This window comes from Camelina sativa, chromosome 8 (assembly GCF_030686135.1).
Source record: "Camelina sativa cultivar CO46 ecotype springtype chromosome 8, ASM3068613v1".
NCBI classification, from domain to species: domain Eukaryota; kingdom Viridiplantae; phylum Streptophyta; class Magnoliopsida; order Brassicales; family Brassicaceae; genus Camelina; species Camelina sativa.
Window position 1 is genome coordinate 5,902,636 of NC_141887.1, and position 18,352 is coordinate 5,920,987.

At 35.5% G+C, this 18,352-nt stretch overlaps 3 protein-coding genes and 1 pseudogene across 5 annotated transcripts; 3 read left to right on the plus strand and 1 right to left on the minus strand.

The window, feature by feature from the left end:
• The first annotated feature begins 891 nt into the window (after window positions 1-891).
• On the plus strand, window positions 892-3,403 carry LOC104706464 (ETHYLENE INSENSITIVE 3-like 2 protein). 2 transcript variants are annotated; one of them, XM_010422659.3, is made up of 2 exons: window positions 892-1,082; window positions 1,628-3,403. In XM_010422659.3, exons 1-2 carry the CDS (start codon window positions 923-925, stop codon window positions 3,229-3,231), a joined length of 1,764 nt encoding a protein of 587 aa, XP_010420961.2. In that variant the 5' UTR covers window positions 892-922; the 3' UTR covers window positions 3,232-3,403. The 2 variants fall into 2 exon arrangements, with proteins under 2 accessions (XP_010420961.2, XP_087318633.1); XM_087462507.1 differs by lacking the exon at window positions 892-1,082 and adding an exon at window positions 1,136-1,278.
• Window positions 3,404-4,408: 1,005 nt separating this feature from the next.
• Window positions 4,409-5,464, plus strand: LOC104709267 (NDR1/HIN1-like protein 13 pseudogene; annotated as a pseudogene). The gene has a single exon (XR_015564195.1). The product of XR_015564195.1 is annotated as an NDR1/HIN1-like protein 13 pseudogene (transcript).
• A 269-nt stretch (window positions 5,465-5,733) lies between these two features.
• Window positions 5,734-8,137, minus strand: LOC104706465 (uncharacterized). Its single transcript, XM_010422660.3, has 6 exons — window positions 7,846-8,137; window positions 7,396-7,592; window positions 7,095-7,175; window positions 6,452-6,679; window positions 6,273-6,347; window positions 5,734-6,168 (listed from the first exon to the last, which is right to left on the minus strand). Exons 1-6 carry the CDS (start codon window positions 7,955-7,957, stop codon window positions 5,920-5,922), a joined length of 942 nt encoding a protein of 313 aa, XP_010420962.1. The 5' UTR covers window positions 7,958-8,137; the 3' UTR covers window positions 5,734-5,919.
• A 3,416-nt stretch (window positions 8,138-11,553) lies between these two features.
• Window positions 11,554-17,914, plus strand: LOC104706466 (protein argonaute 9). Its single transcript, XM_010422661.3, has 23 exons — window positions 11,554-11,744; window positions 13,008-13,243; window positions 13,359-13,564; window positions 13,653-13,859; window positions 13,945-14,081; window positions 14,171-14,268; window positions 14,353-14,450; window positions 14,548-14,707; window positions 14,797-14,913; window positions 14,992-15,099; window positions 15,182-15,244; window positions 15,322-15,435; window positions 15,537-15,705; window positions 15,795-15,907; window positions 16,010-16,147; window positions 16,290-16,417; window positions 16,571-16,636; window positions 16,718-16,781; window positions 16,879-16,990; window positions 17,071-17,144; window positions 17,227-17,321; window positions 17,423-17,454; window positions 17,542-17,914. Exons 2-23 carry the CDS (start codon window positions 13,010-13,012, stop codon window positions 17,715-17,717), a joined length of 2,709 nt encoding a protein of 902 aa, XP_010420963.2. The 5' UTR covers window positions 11,554-11,744; window positions 13,008-13,009; the 3' UTR covers window positions 17,718-17,914.
• The last annotated feature ends 438 nt before the right edge of the window (window positions 17,915-18,352 follow it).

Sequence of the window (18,352 nt, forward strand, 5' to 3'; positions counted from 1 at the left end):
GACCTTGTGTCTCTCTCTGATCACATTTTTATTATTTTTTGTGTTTTATTAGTTTGACACCCACCACAGGATGACGGATGAAAATGTTCTAAGAATCTCAACATATGTCCATTGAAACAACTATTTTATGATTTTTACAGAAGTTAGTAAAATATAATATAGAAATTGTATGGTAGCACTTATTGTTTTACTAAAAGGTTTTAATTTTTTTTCAATGATCTAATTGTTTTATTGATATACTTAAGTACATATCGACTGTAAAATGTTATTAATACATTGCCAAAAAGTTTAAAATTTTAAAATACGCGCCGTATTAATTCAAATTATTTAAATATTTTTACCATATATTGTAACAAACATTTTCCACACTCTATATTTTGGCGCTTTAAAAATTATATCCATAATTGCTACTTGAATTTAAATATTTAAAATACGCACTAAATTTCTTTATAGAAACCATTATTCAAACATGTTGAAAAAATATTTTACGCGCTTAAAAAATATATGTGTATTAGGTATGTTATTCCTATATTGGACACAATCATAAGTTTAGGCAAAAATAATTGAATTATCGGCAAATGACAAAATTTGAAAAATAACTATCAAATGAAAGTAGCGTGCAACCTTTATTTTAGCGCTTTAAAAATAATATACGGATTTGGTATTTGATTCTCGAAGTCCACAAAATTATATATTCAAATTTACCTAATAAGTTTTAGGTGGAAATTAAAATGAGCAAGTTAAAAAAAATCGAAAAACAAAATAAAAAATTTCTTAAAAAAAAAAGATCTGGACTAGAAATGGAATGAAACTCAGAGAAGATAAATATAAAAAGTTTACTATATAATATGCCGTTTGGACTTGAGTATTTTAGAGAGGCCTATACCAACACCACCTTTTCACAGTCTCTTCTTCTTATTTAATGCTCATAATACATATAGATACACAAACATACATATATAAGTCTCTCTCTCTCTCTGTCTCTTCTCTTTCTCAGGGTCCCAATAGCTTCTTCTTTGGTTTGAATTTGGTGGCCGAAGAAGCAACACACACAAATAACTCCAAAGAGTTTTTTTTTCTGGGTAAATTCTCTTCTTCCTTTGTTTTTTTTTTACTTGTTGGGTTTGGTCTTTGTGATATCTTTGTCCGATGGTTTCCTTTTTCACCTTTGCTAGATTTCCATATTACAAGAACTGAATTGGGGTTTTTTTTTCCTGTCCGGAGAAAATGCATTAAACACTTCAATGTTTTATAATCAAAGGATAGATTCGATGAGTTGTACGTATAAATCATTACATGATTAGATCGTCATTAATCTCGTCTGTGTGCATCTGTGTATAGTTTATAATCTCTTGGTAGTATGTTGCGGTGTAAACCGTAACTTATTGGGTGAAATTGAATTTCTCTTAACCTTTGTATTCATATGAATCTTAATTCACAAGTTAGATCTCTCGATATTTTTTTAATGAAAGTCTCTGTTTTTTTTTTTTTTTTTTTTTTTTTTGTGGTTGCTAAAGAGTTTTTTTTTTTTAATAATTTAGATTTTATTTGATATGGTGTAATTACTAGATGATGGTTCATTATAAAAAGTGAACAAATAGTTTATGCTTTTATTATTATTTTGCAGATCCTGTGGATATGTATAACAACAACAACAATAGAGGGCTTTTCCGGGGTTTAGTTGGTAGTAGCCCGGTGCCTCCATTTACCGAGGGAGATGTGTGTTCTGATAGGCATAATGCTGTGTTCGACGACGATGCGAGTAGTGATGAAGAAATGGGAATAGAGGAGCTTGAGAAGAAGATCTGGAGAGACAAACAGCGTTTAAAGCAGCTCAGGGAGGTGGCCAAGAGCGGGGGGTTAGGGAAAAAGTTGTTGATGAACCAGCAGCATCATGGTGATGATCTTCTACAGCAGTCGAGTAAGAGAGCCATGTTCAAGGCTCAAGATGGGATCTTGAAGTACATGTCTAAGACAATGGAGCGTTACAAAGCTCAAGGTTTCGTTTACGGGATTGTGTTAGGGAACGGGAAAACTGTGACGGGATCTTCTGATAATCTCCGTGAATGGTGGAAAGACAAAGTGAGGTTTGATAGGAACGGATTGGCTGCTATCATGAAGCATCAAAGGGACATCAATCTTTCTGATGTAAGTGATTTAGGAACCGAAGTTGGGGATTGTACAGTGCATAAGTTGCTTGAGCTTCAAGATACAACTCTTGGTGCTCTCTTGTCAGCGTTGATGCCTAACTGCAAGCCTCCTCAGAGACGTTTTCCTCTGGATAAAGGCGTGTCACCGCCTTGGTGGCCAACAGGTAAAGAAGATTGGTGGACTCAACTGTCTTTACCTGAGGATTGTCGAGGACTTCCTCCTCCTTACAAGAAGCCTCACGATCTCAAGAAGCTTTGGAAAGTTGGTGTTTTGATTGCTGTAATCAGACACATGGCTTCTGACATTAGCAACATACCTAATCTCGTGAGAAGGTCTAGAAGTTTGCAGGAGAAGATGACTTCAAGGGAAGGTGCTTTGTGGCTCGCTGCTCTTAATCAAGAAAAGGCTAATGTTGATCAAATGCATAACCCTCTTACGTTCTCTAGAGAAAACAACAACGCTTGTAACTTTCCTGTTCCCGGAACTGGTGACAGGGATGCTATGTTTCCTGAATCTGCAAATTATGATGTTGAAGGGATTGGTGGTGGATATCATCGTTTCAATCAGCAGTACCCTGAAGTTGACAACAACTTCAACTGTGTTTACAAGAGGAAGTTTGAAGGAGATTTGGGGATATCAATGCTTCCAACAATCCTAACATGTGAGAACAGTCTCTGTCCTTATAGCCAACCACATATGGGATTTCATGACAGGAACTTGAGAGAGAATCACCAAATGACTTGTCCTTTTAAAGTCACTTCCTTCTACCAACCCACTAAAACCTATGGTATGTCCGGTTCAATGGTTCCTTGTCCGGATTATAACCGGATGCAGCATCAGCAGGTTCAGAGCATTCAAGACCAGTATAATCCACCCAACAATCTCTACAGACCAAAAGTTGAACAAAGAGGAGGCAACGGCGATGACTTGGCTGAGGATATGAGTCCTTCTCCTTTGATGCTGAATCATAATCCTGGTTTAGCTTTACCTGCTGACTTCAATGGCCATGCGGAAACAGTAGGAATGGTGAACAATCTGCAGAATCAAGGGCAAGAATTGCCCACATCTTGGCTTCGGTAAAGAAAGCTTTCTTGAGTTTACTTTATATATTTTATAGTTTATAGCTTTGTTTCTTGCTTTTTTTTTCTCCCATATTGAACACAGTTATTGATCTCTCCATTTCATAGCCCTTGTAGCCATGGAGAAGATTAGGTTTCATGATAAGTTTAATAACCATTCAAAGTTTCAAGAACACTTCATTATTGATTTGAGTGAGTGAGGAGCCTCTCTTTTTCGTCAAGAAACGTAGAATATGCTTGTACTATCTTGTGTTCAGCTTGGGCTTCAATAGAAGAAGGCCTTTGTAGACAGGCCCATATCTTAAGTTTCCGGTTGTTATGATATTTACATTTTTCTATACAGGATTTTTTATTTTTATTTATTTTACTTCTTTTTTTGGGTTGCAGACAAAAAGGGAATAGAGATTCTGGGGAATGTATATATGATTTGTCTCTTTATGTGAAATATTTTTCTATAAATATCTTATGTTTCGATTTTAAAAGTATTGAATAATTTAAGAGATATCATAAGAAACTAATGTCAAAACCTTATTTTATTAAACTCTACTTATTTATCTTTAACTGGTATATGTTGGTACTAGTTTGCATCCTAAGTTTAGGTTTTCAAATTTAAATTCGAATATACCAAAATATCTCGGAATATGTTGGTATATTGGTCAACGAATACGAAATCCCTAAATAATCAAAGTTTACAAAGAAGCAACGAATTGGTGAAAGAAAAGATATCAAAGTGTTATAGTTATTGATACATTTGTAATTTCTTGTTAAAGTTAACAAAGAAGATGATAAATAATATTTCGTTTTACTGTTATCATCCACTATAAAAGATTTTAACATCATCCTACATCATAAAAAAAAAACAAAAAAAAAAAATCGTTTTTAAGAAATATCTCAATTCAAAGTTTCCATAAACCAAAATATTGACTTTCATATCCTTCCATTTCTAGGCTTTCTCCAATTGGTTGCCATAGTGGACACGAATGGAAAGTTTAATACTCCTTATCATCAACAAAATCATAAATACTTATTATTACCTCACCAGAATCTCTAATTGATATGATTATTCATGCAATCACGTCCTAATACACACCTTTCTGTATTTAAAACAAATTATTATTAAATAAAATAAGACAAAAATAGACCAATCAAAAGATTTTTTTTTAATATCCTTTTGACTGCCACAAGAAGAAGAAGAAGAAAAAAAACTCAAAACATTCATTTCTTTCTGAGCTTCAAAAATCCAAGAAAATGACCTTCGAGAAACCACAAGAACTGACCGGCGAGAACAACTCCGACGGTTTTCTAAAGAACAAAGACGGCCACCACCGAACAAAGCATCCATCATCGATAGACACAAACGATACTTCTTCGAGCTACTCCGTCGATTCTCAGAAACCGAGGCTCAGGCCACCGCCTGGGACTTACGTCATCGAAATCCGTAAAGATGAGATTTACCGCGTTCCTCCGCCGGAAAATGCTCACCGTTACGAGTACCTCTCTCGTCAGAAAACAAACCATTCGCCTTGCCGGCGGTGTTTCTGTTATTCCCTCGCCGCTTTGCTCATCCTCCTCCTCCTCGCAGCGCTCGCCGGCGGAGTCCTCTTTCTCGTCTACCGTCCGAAAAAGCCGCAATACTCCGTGAGTAGAGTCTCCGTCACGGGACTCAACTTGACGACATCGTCTCCTATCTCTCCGGTGATCGGCGTTAAGCTGCGAGCTCAGAACGCAAACGGCAAACTCGGTTTGATCTACGCTTTAGGGAACGAAGCTAAGGTTTTTTACGACGGGATGGAACTTGGTAACGGCAAGTTCACGGCGTTTAAGCAGCCGGCGAATAATGTAACGGTGATTACGACGGTGTTAAAGGGTTTGAGTATCCAGTTAACGAAGACGTCGCGTAAAGGGTTGACGGATTCGCAGAAGAAAGGTAAAGTGCCGTTTGGGTTTAAAATCAAAGCGCCCGTTAAGTTTAAGGTTGGCGCCGTTACGACGTGGCCGATGACCGTGACGGTGGATTGCAAAGTAACATTGGATAAATTAACGGGATCAGCAACTGTGATAACGGAAAATTGCGATGCTGTTGTGAATTATATGATGAGCTGAGTTTTGTTTTATGATTTGTTTATGTTTATGAGCATTCCAGATTTTGCTTCGGTTCATGATATTTTTTTTTTTTAGTATTTTGCTTAATTTCATTATAATTTTTTGAAATATAATTGAAATTTGCTCCGTTCGATTATTTTGTTTTACATTTGGAAAAAAAATACAGTCAACTGAAATTAATATATACAACTAAAATTAGTAGAAAATCTGAGTGAAATTAGAATCTTGATAAGAAAATCATGATTTCAGGTAAATGAGATATCTTACCATTAGTTGAAAATGAAAAAAAAAGATATCCTACCATTCATAGATCAACTTTATACTTTTGCAAGTTTAACTAGATTTTAGTGCAAAGGACAAAATCACAATTTTGCATCCCCTAACTCGTAAGTAGTTGTAGTTGAAATCGAACTCTCTGGAATTTCAGATTAAATAATATAGTAACCAAGGAGTTTAACATTCCATCAATGATTCCACAAACGAAGACATCAGTATCAGACCAAATTTCTAGTGATGTTTGGACATAGAAACAGGCACCAAAATATACATCTAAAGCCCTAAAACAGGAGTCCTTAAACAGGTTTTTTTACCTCAAACGCGCAGTGCTACGGGTTACTCTTCTCGCATTTGCTCCACTAGTTGAAGCTAAATAAGCTTGCGAAGCACTGTTTTCAGTTGAGTCTTCGTGACTCCTTTGTTGTCTTCTTCTCTTGGATTTTGGACCTGTGGCTTGGGTCTCATTTTCCTCATCATTCTTTGCTTCTTCAAAAGCTTCTGCTTTTGTAACCTTACCCAAAGGCCATTGCTTGCCACAACCTGAGCAACGTTTATCATCCTGCAATTTCAATGTGATTCAGAAAGAAAACTACTATTGAAGTCAAACGCAAATTCCATTGGGGTCAAGGACAGTAGTCTAAAGAAGCTATGGATGGTGTGTACCCTTTGAGATAACAATTGTTTGAGGCAGTAATTGTGTATCCGGACAGCGCAACCTTCGCTTGGACACACCTCCGCCTGGAAAGTTGGATGCAATTGTCAGAACACAAAACATCAGATATGAAATTACAGATAATATTTATCACCATTGAATTTGAATCCAATCCAAACAGGTTTCTGACCTTTACTCCAGCTTCATTGCAGACCTCACAGGGAGGAACATCACTGTTCCTGAACCAACTGCGCAGGTCAAGAAGAGATCTTATACCAAGTCCGATGTTGCCCTCTCTTGTGCGGCACAGCCATTTGTCCCTTACAAGTTCATCGAGAGTTTTTTCCTTTTGTGACATTGAAAAGTTCTTGAATGCAGCAGGGACTTGCTGTTGACTGCTGCTGGCTTCACTTGATATCTGAGATATTAACACAACATCAGTCAAACCGTAACAAAGACACCAAAATTATATAGTCCAACCAAGTGAATAGCAATAATAAAATGTGATCCCAATTAGTTGTCTTTATCAAACAGACAGAAGAGAAATTTGACATTCATTTTCCATAGTTATCCAACAACCATAACTGGGGATGAAACACGTGATATCATACAAGAAGAATATAACTCAAAAGTGCATGATTTGATGAACAAGCCTACAAGCGACAAAGGTAACTACCGTTTCAGATTATATCATACAGAACAGAGTTCTTTCTAGCAACGCTGTAAGATAGTAGCAGTTTTGATTTTTGAAGTCACCATGATCAGTATATTGAACAGTGAATATGAATGGTTACTTTTGTCAAAATATACATAAGTCAGGGACTAAGATTGACCTGGTTCTCCAATCGGATATTGAGTGCATCAAAGCCCGATATACAACCTTGAGCAGCTTCATCCTGTGCAATTGCTTCTATCTGCCAGAAGTTAAAGTCATCAGCGTCGCAGATAACTAGCACAGATATTGGCTTAACACATAGCCCAAAATCATCCAAGTGCACACATAGCACGAAAAGAGAATTACAAAGCCGACTTATAGATGTGATAAAATCATTACAAAAGAGACAAAGAAATTTGATCAATAAGGAACAGAACATAAGCCAGACAATAAAAAAGAAAGGACTGAATGTGACTTACAATGCCTTTAAAGAATGCAATCTGAGGCACAGAATATTTGGTCCCGAGTTTGGATTGATCATCAGACACATTGTTAACCACTCCATAACAAACTTGGCCATCATACTGATCTCTACAAGCCTTCAACTCAAAGTGAACATACGAAAGTTCCTTGTTTATCTCAAGAAGGTACTTGTCAAATATCTTTTTAACAGTTCCTGCATCACAACAAACAATACAATCAACACAATACTCCATGGATCCTTCAACATTCAACATTACAATAACCAGTAACTCAATTCTGAATCGATTAAATCTCCTCAAACTTAGTATTGCCAACTCATTCAACATAAAGCTTATCTCACAGAGTATTACCGTAAATTACAGATTTTGAGTCAATGAAAATTCAATCCGGCGCAAACCCACGAAAGTTACTTTGATAATTCGTACGAATTCGAGAAAGAGACGGACCTGGGTTTCGTCCGGTGACGCCGGTGAAGATTGAATGAAATTCTCTCTCCTTGAGAGGACCTCGTGAAATCAAAGCCTGAACTAGCGTATGGTGCTTCCAGCTTAGCGCCATCCTCAGACCCCCTTCGCAATTTCGCCGTATGAAAAAGTTATGGTTTTAGAATCAAGTGAACCCTAGGGATTTTTATGAATTAGGTATTTTTTTTTTTTTTTGGAGGAGAGAGAGAGAGAGAGAGAGATGGCGGGAAGCGAATCGACTCGATGACGTAATAAAAATTATTTTTTGACAGCTAATTTTTTTTAATAACAGCTTTAATTTATTTTTCAGAAACACCAAAAGCTCCTTTTGCGCTTGTTTGCTAGTGGTAATTCCGTAATTGTAAAAGTGGTCCTAATTTATGGGAAATTAGCAAATCTGACAATGAAATGTATTGGAATTGCAAAAAATGACTTGAAACTTGAAAGGATCTGTCAAAAAGCAAAATCTATATTTAAGACTAATGACACAAACATTTAATTAGTATCTTTTACAGGTTACACAGCACAATGAATAATTATGTGTGTCACATTACATAAGTTAAATTACAAGCTTCTTACTTTAGAATCATAAACATGTTTTAAAAACTTAGTTGTAAGTTGTAACCATATGTTACATAGTTTATAGCATAGAAATATAAGTTGGAAAAAAAATTCACTAGCATTATCTTTACATAACTATCTCGAATAGAAGTTTTATATCAAACACCAACGGGAATCAATTTTAAAAGAGTATATGCTCTTTTTGATTTTTCCTCTCGTTTATGATGAATCTCTTCCATAATAGTCATATGGTATCAAAGACCAACGGGTCCAAACTAAACCATAGAGCAGCTTTCAAGTCTTTTTTATACCAATAGTATAGCGAAGAATTTGGTGTAGTACCCATGACTATTATTGACTAGCGAGTTCAAAATATGTATATTGCTTTACTGTTTGGACGGATAATAACGTAAATATGTTAATAAAAATAAAAGGAAAGAAAAGAAGTATTATATACATGAAAAAGACAACCTGCACCTATACAATTAAAGGAGAGAGAGAAGAACATAGGAATGGGAATGGGAAAGGTTTTACAAGCTGACAAAAAAAAACCCACCCACAGGTCACACTGCATTTGCAGTCTGATGCACATCGCAGTCGCAGAGCAAACATCAAACACGCCCTTGTTTTTTTTTTTTTGGTTTTCCATGTACGTAATCAAAGCAAAGCAAAAGCAGCATTTACTATTTTGTTTTTACACATTTTTGGTTATTGTTTCTTTTTCTTTTTTTTTGGGGCAGCAGTGCAGGCCATAGAGCGATGTTTGCGTACAACCCATTAAATAAATTTTGTAATCTTTTCACTCTTTCTTAAAAAAAAAAAATAATAACTACAATTTCAAATTTCAAAAATGAGAGATAATGACAAAGAAAATAAATTAGTCAAACAGTCAAACCAACCATTTGTGAAAAGAAAAAAAATTGTGATTAGTTTCTTTTTAAGTTTCGACCAAATAATATTGGATTTTCACATATATTATTTACCTATATATTAATGTCAAGCGAGTCAAATCCATCTTATCGCATATTTTAAGCTTTTTTCTTGGCTCTGTCAAGCATATATCAGCAATTCAGCACATGTCTCGTCTCGTATCACTTGAAATATTTTTTTCCAATAAATGCAAAATTTGTTATACTCCATATAAGAAGTTGGTGTGACAAGTGTTTTTGTTTCATCTTTAACTTCCCTATGTGTAGGATTCTAACAGTTGTCAAGCATACAAACCACACAAATGCTAAAACTTAAACTATGGTTTTTTTTTTTAAATAGCTTCAAGATATATATATAACGTGGCAACGATAATTTCAAAATTGTGGTATATACAATTACACACTATTTATTTGGGTGTAGAGAATAATTTTTAAAAAAAGTATACAATATAGTTTCAAGGTTTGTGTTTGACACAAATGATCGAATCACACAATATGCACACGCTTCAAAATTTCATGATGCGATGAGTTTTCCGTGATAATTATGTACTAGTGTAGTATAATAACTTAATTAACTTCTATCGGGATTGAAATTAGCTGGAGGCCAAGCGCCCATGTATGTACGTATAAAGTATAAACTAGCTCGAGAACGTTTTGTCTTTTGTGTGTGTTCTCATAAGACTCCAATCTTTGTACTAATACTTGGAAATTAGGCTTAATCTTAAAAATTAAGGAATATATAAATAGGCTTAGTCTTAAGAATTAAGGAATATATAAATTTGACCCATTGTTTTTAAAAATGTTATAAGAAAACAAATGTATCATATTTTCTAATTCATTGACTACACATAAACTAGCTCGAGAACGTTTTGTCTTGTGTGTGTGTTCTCATAAGACTCCAATCTTTGTACTAATACTTGGAAATTAGGCTTAATCTTAAGAATTAAGGAATATATTAATAGGCTTAATCTTAAAAATTAAGGAATATATAAATTTGACCCATTGTTTTTAAAAATGTTATAAGAAAACAAATGTATCATATTTTCTAATTCATTGAATACACATATCTCAAAAATTTGACTCTTTTTTTTTGTGGTTATTAACAATCACAAACTCAAGACTTTTACATTTAAAACCGCGTTATAAACTTACATAAAATTATATACACATTTTTTTTTACATTTTATTAGTTCTATAAAGATACGTAACGTAAACCAACAACTACTTTCTTAAGGTTGATTAAATTTACATTTGAATATATATATATGGATACGATGATTCAATAATTAATCACTGCATGCACGATCCTATGTTCGTTATATTCATTTATTGTAACATATATAGGCGCATATTATGTTCTTTACAGTTTTTTCATATAGTATAAGAGAGACTTGGATCGTCATGTGGCCATCATCAATCAATGAACACATCATGGCTTAAAGATATAAAACCATAAATGAAACTAACACTTTCAAGTTTCAACTGATACCATCCACAACTCTACAATGGTACTTAACTACTACTAGGCTACTAGATCACAAAAGCGTGCCTCGCTTTAATTGAAAGAGTTACCAACTCCAAATAAATCTTTGATATATCATCATCAATTAATATATGTGTAAAACTGTTAGAATTCCAAATCGGAAGTGGAGAAAGATATAGACCGGTCAACATAACACCATAACAAAGACCAACATCTTTTACAAACATAGACACTCAAAAGAACATCAAAAATAGTAATTTGAAGAAATCTATGAATCGAAAGAGATATATATATATATATATATGTATAGAGCTAAACAAGTATTTCATTATGCGAAATGAAATCGTTTAATTTACTTAAACCAGTATCATATATAACCAAAAACCGTAATTACTAAACTGATCATTGTATGTGTGTGTAGATAAACCTTTTATAAAAGTTATAAAAAGCTTCACACTAAACAATTTTGACTATTATACTCCATAATAAGTATTTGATTAATTGATTCTATTGTAGACTCCATAGTTTCCAAGTAAAACAAACATGTAATTATCCGTTTTATTCACCAAAACTATTTCTTATTAATAAAAATATGGTATTTTTTTTCCCTTTTAATCAATAAATTAATAACACGCTTTTGTTTGTGTCTACGGGGTTTTTATATTTATTTTTATAATTTAATATTCTATATATATATATTCTAAAGTTAATATATATGGAAGTGAACCCCCAAACCCCAAAAAAAAAAAGAAACCCTTTTTCCTCTCCTCCGTTTCTTCCTCTTCCCCTAAAAGCTCTCCCTCTCTCTCTCTCTCTCTCTCTCTCTCTCTTCTCTCTCTCAACTGCTCTGCTCTGCTCTGTGTAGTTTTCGTCGTCTCTCGTCTTCAGCACAACAACGAAACGACTAGGTATATGATTTTTGTTTGTTTTACAGTCGAAATCGTTCAATGTATCTTGTTAGGATCTTCGATTTCTACCTTCCATGCATCATTATTGTTGATTTCTTCGGTTTTTTTTTTTTTGTTAGAATTCGTCTTCGTTAGTGTTTATCTGTCTTCTTCTTCGTCGTCTTCGTTTTGCTGTAAAACGCTCGAAACTTGTTATTTTCTGCTCTTTTTTTTGGCTGTTTCTTTGGTTTTTGACTTTTTTTTATGAGATTTATTCTCTGTAGTCTGTTAGTGTTGATTTGTCTTCTTTGTCGTCTTCGTTTAGCTGTGATTTTCAACTTTTTTTTTTGGCTGTTTTTGTTGTTGTTGTTGTTGTTTCATAAAGCTTCTCTGCTTTTTTTTTTTATGGGGGATCGTAGTAGTGTTTGTTCATGTTGTAGGTCACTGGATTTTTTGGGTTTTTTTTTTTTTTTTTCCTTGGGGGTCTTCTCTCTGATCTCTATCTGTTGAGAAACCTAGGGAAAAATAAATGTTGTTTGGCGTGTTTGCTTTTTTTGTTTCGGTGAAGTTTCCCGAGAAAAATCTTCTGGGTTTATTTTGCTTCTCTGTGTTCTTTGTCTCCTCTACCTAAGATCTCTCTCTCTCTCTGTCTCTCTTCTCTGGTTTAGGTGTGGCTTCACCCACACTCGCTTTTTAGCTGACGATTTTTGTTTCGTTTAGGTCGTATATATATATGTGCACGTACATCTCTCTTTCTTCTTCACCATATTTTGACTGTTTATGTCATATCTTCCTTATATGCTTGTTTGAGGTTTTCTCTGGTTGATCTAAGATCTGTGTTTCTTTGCTTTCCCTTTCTTTTTTTTTTTTGCTTTTAGTCGTTTGAAGCATGACGCTAATGGTTTTTTTTGTTGTTGTTGAGAAATCTGAGTTTTGTTTGTGATGGTGTAATGGTGTTTGCTGACGAATCTCTTCTTTAGATCTGTAGATTTCATCGTTATTGCTCTGTTAGACTATGTGTGGGTTGATCAGTGCTTTTGTGTGAATGCTCGTTTTTTTTGCCATTTTTCCTGGAGCATGTTTTATCTGCTGGGTTTAAACCGTTTAAGTAACTGTGTGACGACGATTGCTTTGTTTTTTTTTTTTTTTTGACATGATGAAATCTGAATCCATGGTTTGTTGTTCTGTTGAATATTTGTAGCTAGCGTTCATGCTTTACCATTGCCATTAATTTTTGTTGCTGTGTTTTTGTTTTTCTGACCCTTGTGTTTTTTGTACTCTCAGAGATGGATTCTGATGAAGCGAGTGGGAGTGGCGTAAGGCAAGATGGAGGGTTACCACCTCCTCCACCTCTCGTTCCAACAAATTTTGTCCCTGAACTGGTGCCTGTCAAAAAGAACGTTCTTCTCCCAATGGCTCGGCCTAGAGGCAGCGGGACCAAAGGACAGAAGATTCCTCTTCTTACTAATCACTTTGGTGTCAAGTTCAACAAACCAACCGGTTACTTCTTTCATTACAGTGTATGTATTACATATTATTGTGTCCTCTACTTAATCCTGTTTCTACCTATAGCTATTCCTTTTGTCTAGTCTCTGGGATAAATGATAATGTTTGGATTTGTCTTGGATGATAAAGGTTGCTATCTCATATGAAGATGGCCGTCCAGTGGAGGCTAAAGGTATAGGCAGAAAGATTCTTGACAAAGTTCAGGATACCTATCAGAGTGATTTGGGTTTCAAATACTTTGCTTATGATGGCGAGAAGACTCTCTTCACTGTTGGTGCTCTTCCCAGCAACAAACTTGACTTCTCTGTTGTTCTTGAAGATGTACCTTCTAGCAGGTGTGAAATTTGAATCCTTCTGTAAAATTTCTTTACTGTTTCCTTTTCTTCCAAGTCTATAACATTATGATATCCTCTTTATCTGCAGAAATAACTCTGGAAATGACAGAAACGACGCTGATAGGAAAAGATCAAGGCGTCCCACCCAATCTAAGAAATTCATGGTTGAGATAAGTTATGCTGCAAAGATCCCCATGCAGGCTATTGCAAGCGCTCTTCAAGGGAAGGAGACCGAGAATCTTCAAGATGCTATAAGAGTGCTGGATATTATTTTGCGCCAAAGTGCAGCTAAGCAGTAAGTTCAATTCTGGGTATTTATTTGTATTTCAAAAAAAAGTTATTTGCTTGATCGTTTATGTTATTCCCATTTCTGTTTGCAGGGGTTGCCTCCTTGTTCGGCAGTCATTTTTCCACAATGATGTGGAAAACTTTGTTCCAATTGGTGGAGGTGTCAGTGGTTGCAGAGGCTTTCATTCAAGTTTCAGAACTACTCAGGGAGGCTTGTCCTTGAATATAGGTGATTATTTTTAAGATTTCATGTTGTTACATTCTTCTTTGTAACATTTGGTTGCTAGACTTTGATTATTTGCTTTGGATTTTCTTCAGACACTTCAACTACCATGATCGTACAACCTGGACCTGTGGTTGAATTCCTACTTGCAAACCAGAACAAGAGAGATCCATCTGGTGTGGACTGGAACAAGGTACATCATATTCTTTTATGCTGTAATATATCTGACTAATGTATTAGCATCTCTGAGAAGTACTCACCTAGTGTTTTCTAATAGGCTAAACGTGTTCTCAAGAATCTGAGGGTCAAAGTTACCCTATCAAACAGAGAATATAAAATCAGCGGCCTAAGTGAGCAAAAATGCAAAGATCAGATGTATGTTCATTCTAATACAAATTCATCTGATTTTTTTTTTTTCACCATTTATAATGCTTTGAGTTCATTCTACTATATCTGTCCTTATTTGATATAGGTTTACATGGAGGAGACCTAACGACAAGGGAGAATTTGAGGAGATTGAGATCACAGTGCTCAACTATTATAAGGAACGTAACATTGATGTGCGATCTTCAGCTGAATTTCCTTGCATCAATGTTGGTAAGCCGAAGCGTCCCACTTACTTCCCCATTGAGGTAATTTTAAGTGCATTATTGTTTTCTGCTTTCCCACAATTTTTAATGTAACTATTTATGACAATTCTTGTTGGTTTTCACGTTTGCAGTTCTGTGATCTTGTGTCCCTACAACGATACACAAAATCACTTACCAATTTTCAGAGGGCTGCGCTAGTAGAAAAGTCTAGGCAGAAGCCACCGGAAAGAATGGCTTCTCTAACCAAAGTAAGTCTTCTTTCATTAACCTTGAGACTTTGAAGCTTTTTCTGTTTATAATGATTTATGTTCTGATTTATCTTACAGGGTCTAAAAGACAGCAATTATAATGCTGACCCTATGTTGCAAGATAGTGGTGTCAGCATTATGTCTAACTTCACCCAAGTGGAGGGCCGCATCCTACCAACACCAAATGTGACTCTCCTTGCTTCTATTGCTGTATCTTTTCCTTATTGCTTCTGGTTGTTTTAACATCTTTGTCCTTGCTTCCAAACAGCTGAAAGTGGGCAATGGAATGGACTTAAGGCCAAACAATGGGCGTTGGAACTTTAATAATAAGGTGCTTAGATTTTTTTTCATCTCTTGCTTTACTTGGAATAGTTTGACCTCTACTACTAACTGAAATCCTTAATGCAGAAACTTGTTGAGCCAACGACGGTTACTAGATGGGCTGTTGTGAACTTCTCTGCTCGTTGTGATACAAATGGGCTCATTCGTGACTTGATTAGATGTGGACAGGCGAAAGGAATTGTAAGCCTTTTTTAATTCTTCCCTTTTCCCCCTTGTATTCACAAATAAAATTATATGCCCAACTCCTATTAATTCTTCCCTTTTCCCCCTTATATTCCCAGAACGTAGAGCCTCCATTCAAGGATGTCATTACTGAAAATCCTCAGTTTAGGAATGCACCAGCTACTAAGAGAGTGGAGAATATGTTTGAGCAGATAAAAGCCATACTCCCAGGGCAGCCTCTGTTCCTTCTTTGCATACTCTCTGAAAGGAAAAACTCTGATGTTTATGGTACATATCTCTTAACATTCTTGAATAAGGCTTGTTTCCCATTGATTGCAAATGCATAACTTTTCATATACGTGTCTGAAAATTTTCAGGTCCTTGGAAGAAAAAGAATCTTGTTGATCTTGGAATTGTGACTCAGTGCATTGCTCCTACAAGAGTGAACGATCAGTATCTCACCAATGTTCTTCTAAAGATAAATGCCAAGGTAGTCTCTGAAATTTTTGACTTCATTCAATTAGAATTTCAGGACATATTTTAATGACTTTACAGGCTTACAGCTGAACTGAATTCTATTTTGTATATGTAGCTTGGTGGATTGAACTCTATGCTTGCTATGGAGCGCTCTCCAGCAATGCCAAAAGTAACCCAAGTCCCTACCATCATTGTTGGGATGGATGTATCCCATGGTTCCCCGGGAATGTCTGATATACCATCAATTGCTGCGGTAATACTGATTTTTGTAATTGTTTCTTATGATCTCTTTCAATGTGCGTTTATCGAGAGGACATTCTTACTCTCATCTAGTGTTGGGTGTTCATTCTTGGCAACGGCTCTGATAACTTGGTATTTGTGTTTGGAAATCATAGGTTGTGAGCTCCAGACAATGGCCACTCATCTCAAAATACAAGGCATGTGTACGCACACAATCACGCAAAATGGAAATGATTGACAATCTCTTCAAACTTGTCTCTGACAAAGATGAAGGAATGTTCAGGTAAAAATTATGGAATGTTATCTTCATTGCTCTGGGCAGAGCTTTGTTATATTAATCCTATTTTAGGGCCCTGTGAATGGAACAATATTCTTTCATCCTTTTTTAAGTATGGTGGACACCAGTGTAATTTAGAGATTTACCTACTGTTTACAGGGAGCTCTTGCTCGACTTTTACTTCAGTTCAGGGAATAGGAAACCAGAGCACATCATCATTTTCAGGTAGACTTAAATCTATTAAGGTATCATGTAAAAGTTAGAATTCAACTTTTTAACTCACTGTTGTTACCAATATACATGTAGGGATGGTGTGAGTGAGTCTCAGTTCAATCAAGTTCTTAATATTGAATTGGATCAGATGATGCAGGTACCGGTTATGGTTCTGGAACTTTCCAGTTACACAAACACGGTTTATTTAGTGTATCCTGCACATATTTGGCCTGATTTTGTGGTTATATTATTAGGCATGTAAGTTTCTGGATGAAAACTGGAATCCCAAATTTACAGTGATTGTTGCCCAGAAGAACCACCACACCAAGTTTTTTCAGAGCAGAGGCCCTGATAATGTTCCACCAGGTAATGGCCATTTCACCAGTGCATGATTTTATATTGGTTATTGCGTTTCAAATGACCTGAAACGTGGTGTCTGCCTGCAGGAACAATAATTGACAGCCAGATCTGCCACCCACGCAACAATGATTTCTATCTCTGTGCCCATGCGGGGATGATTGTAAGTAACTCCTACATAAGTCTTCTAATCGAATCCAGTATGAATAAAACTTAACACTTTTCTATTGAATTCGATGTGTTAGGGAACTACAAGGCCAACTCATTACCATGTGCTCTATGATGAGATTGGTTTTGCAACAGATGATCTACAAGAACTTGTGCACTCTCTATCCTATGTGTAAGAACTAGAAGTCTTTGTCTGATTGGTATCTTTGTGGTTTTACAAAGTCTTCTAAACTTTGACAATAATCTTTTAATTGTCTGCTTTGATATTTGTAGCTACCAGAGGAGCACCACTGCCATCTCAGTCGGTAATGCTCACATCTTTTATGTATTGATTGCTGATAGTTACATTATGTGCAATATCTCAATTTTAAAGTTTCTTTGTTTTTTTGCAGTTGCACCCATTTGCTATGCTCATTTGGCAGCTGCGCAAATGGGAACGGTGATGAAGTATGAAGAGATGTCTGAGACTTCAAGCAGCCATGGCGGGATCACCACACCTGGGGCTGTCCCTGTGCCTCCCATGCCGGAGCTGCATGGTAAGGTTGCAACCTCCATGTTCTTCTGTTGATGGAGAACAGTCCACGAAATTTAAATGCCCCCTATTTTGTTTAAATCTTCTCTGGGATCGATGTCTCATATTTTGTTTTTCGTCGACCCTTCAACTTTGATTCTCTTTTTAATACTCTTTATGCTCTGTCTGTTTTTCCTGGGCGTTGTTAGTTGAATCTTATTAAGCTTTATAATCAAATTTGGTGTTTTAAGACATTTCAGTATCTCTACTTTTAACGTCTATCAGATATTATTATTGAGTAGTGAGTAGTCTTTGTGAATTTGGAACGTACCGGTAAATTTCATCTGTAATTTGAATAGTAATTTTAAAGGGCTAGGTTTTTTCAGAGATTTTACAAACCCTTTATTAAAACCAAGTGAAAAGTTCTTCTCAAGTAACCAATAAATATACTAAAAGTTTTCATTACTGTAGAAATGTTGGTAAAATGCGAATTCGTTTTGAACACATGAGCGTTACAGTTAAATTACAAATTCATGAGAACTATTAGGAACAAACAAAAATGTGTCTAAAGAAATCTAACTTGTTTAAGTGATTTAGACCACCGGAGACCGAAATAACTTGAGGAGTTGTACTTGAGTAGTAACAAAGAAAAAAACAGAGCAATATCGACATATGCCAAATATGAGATTATA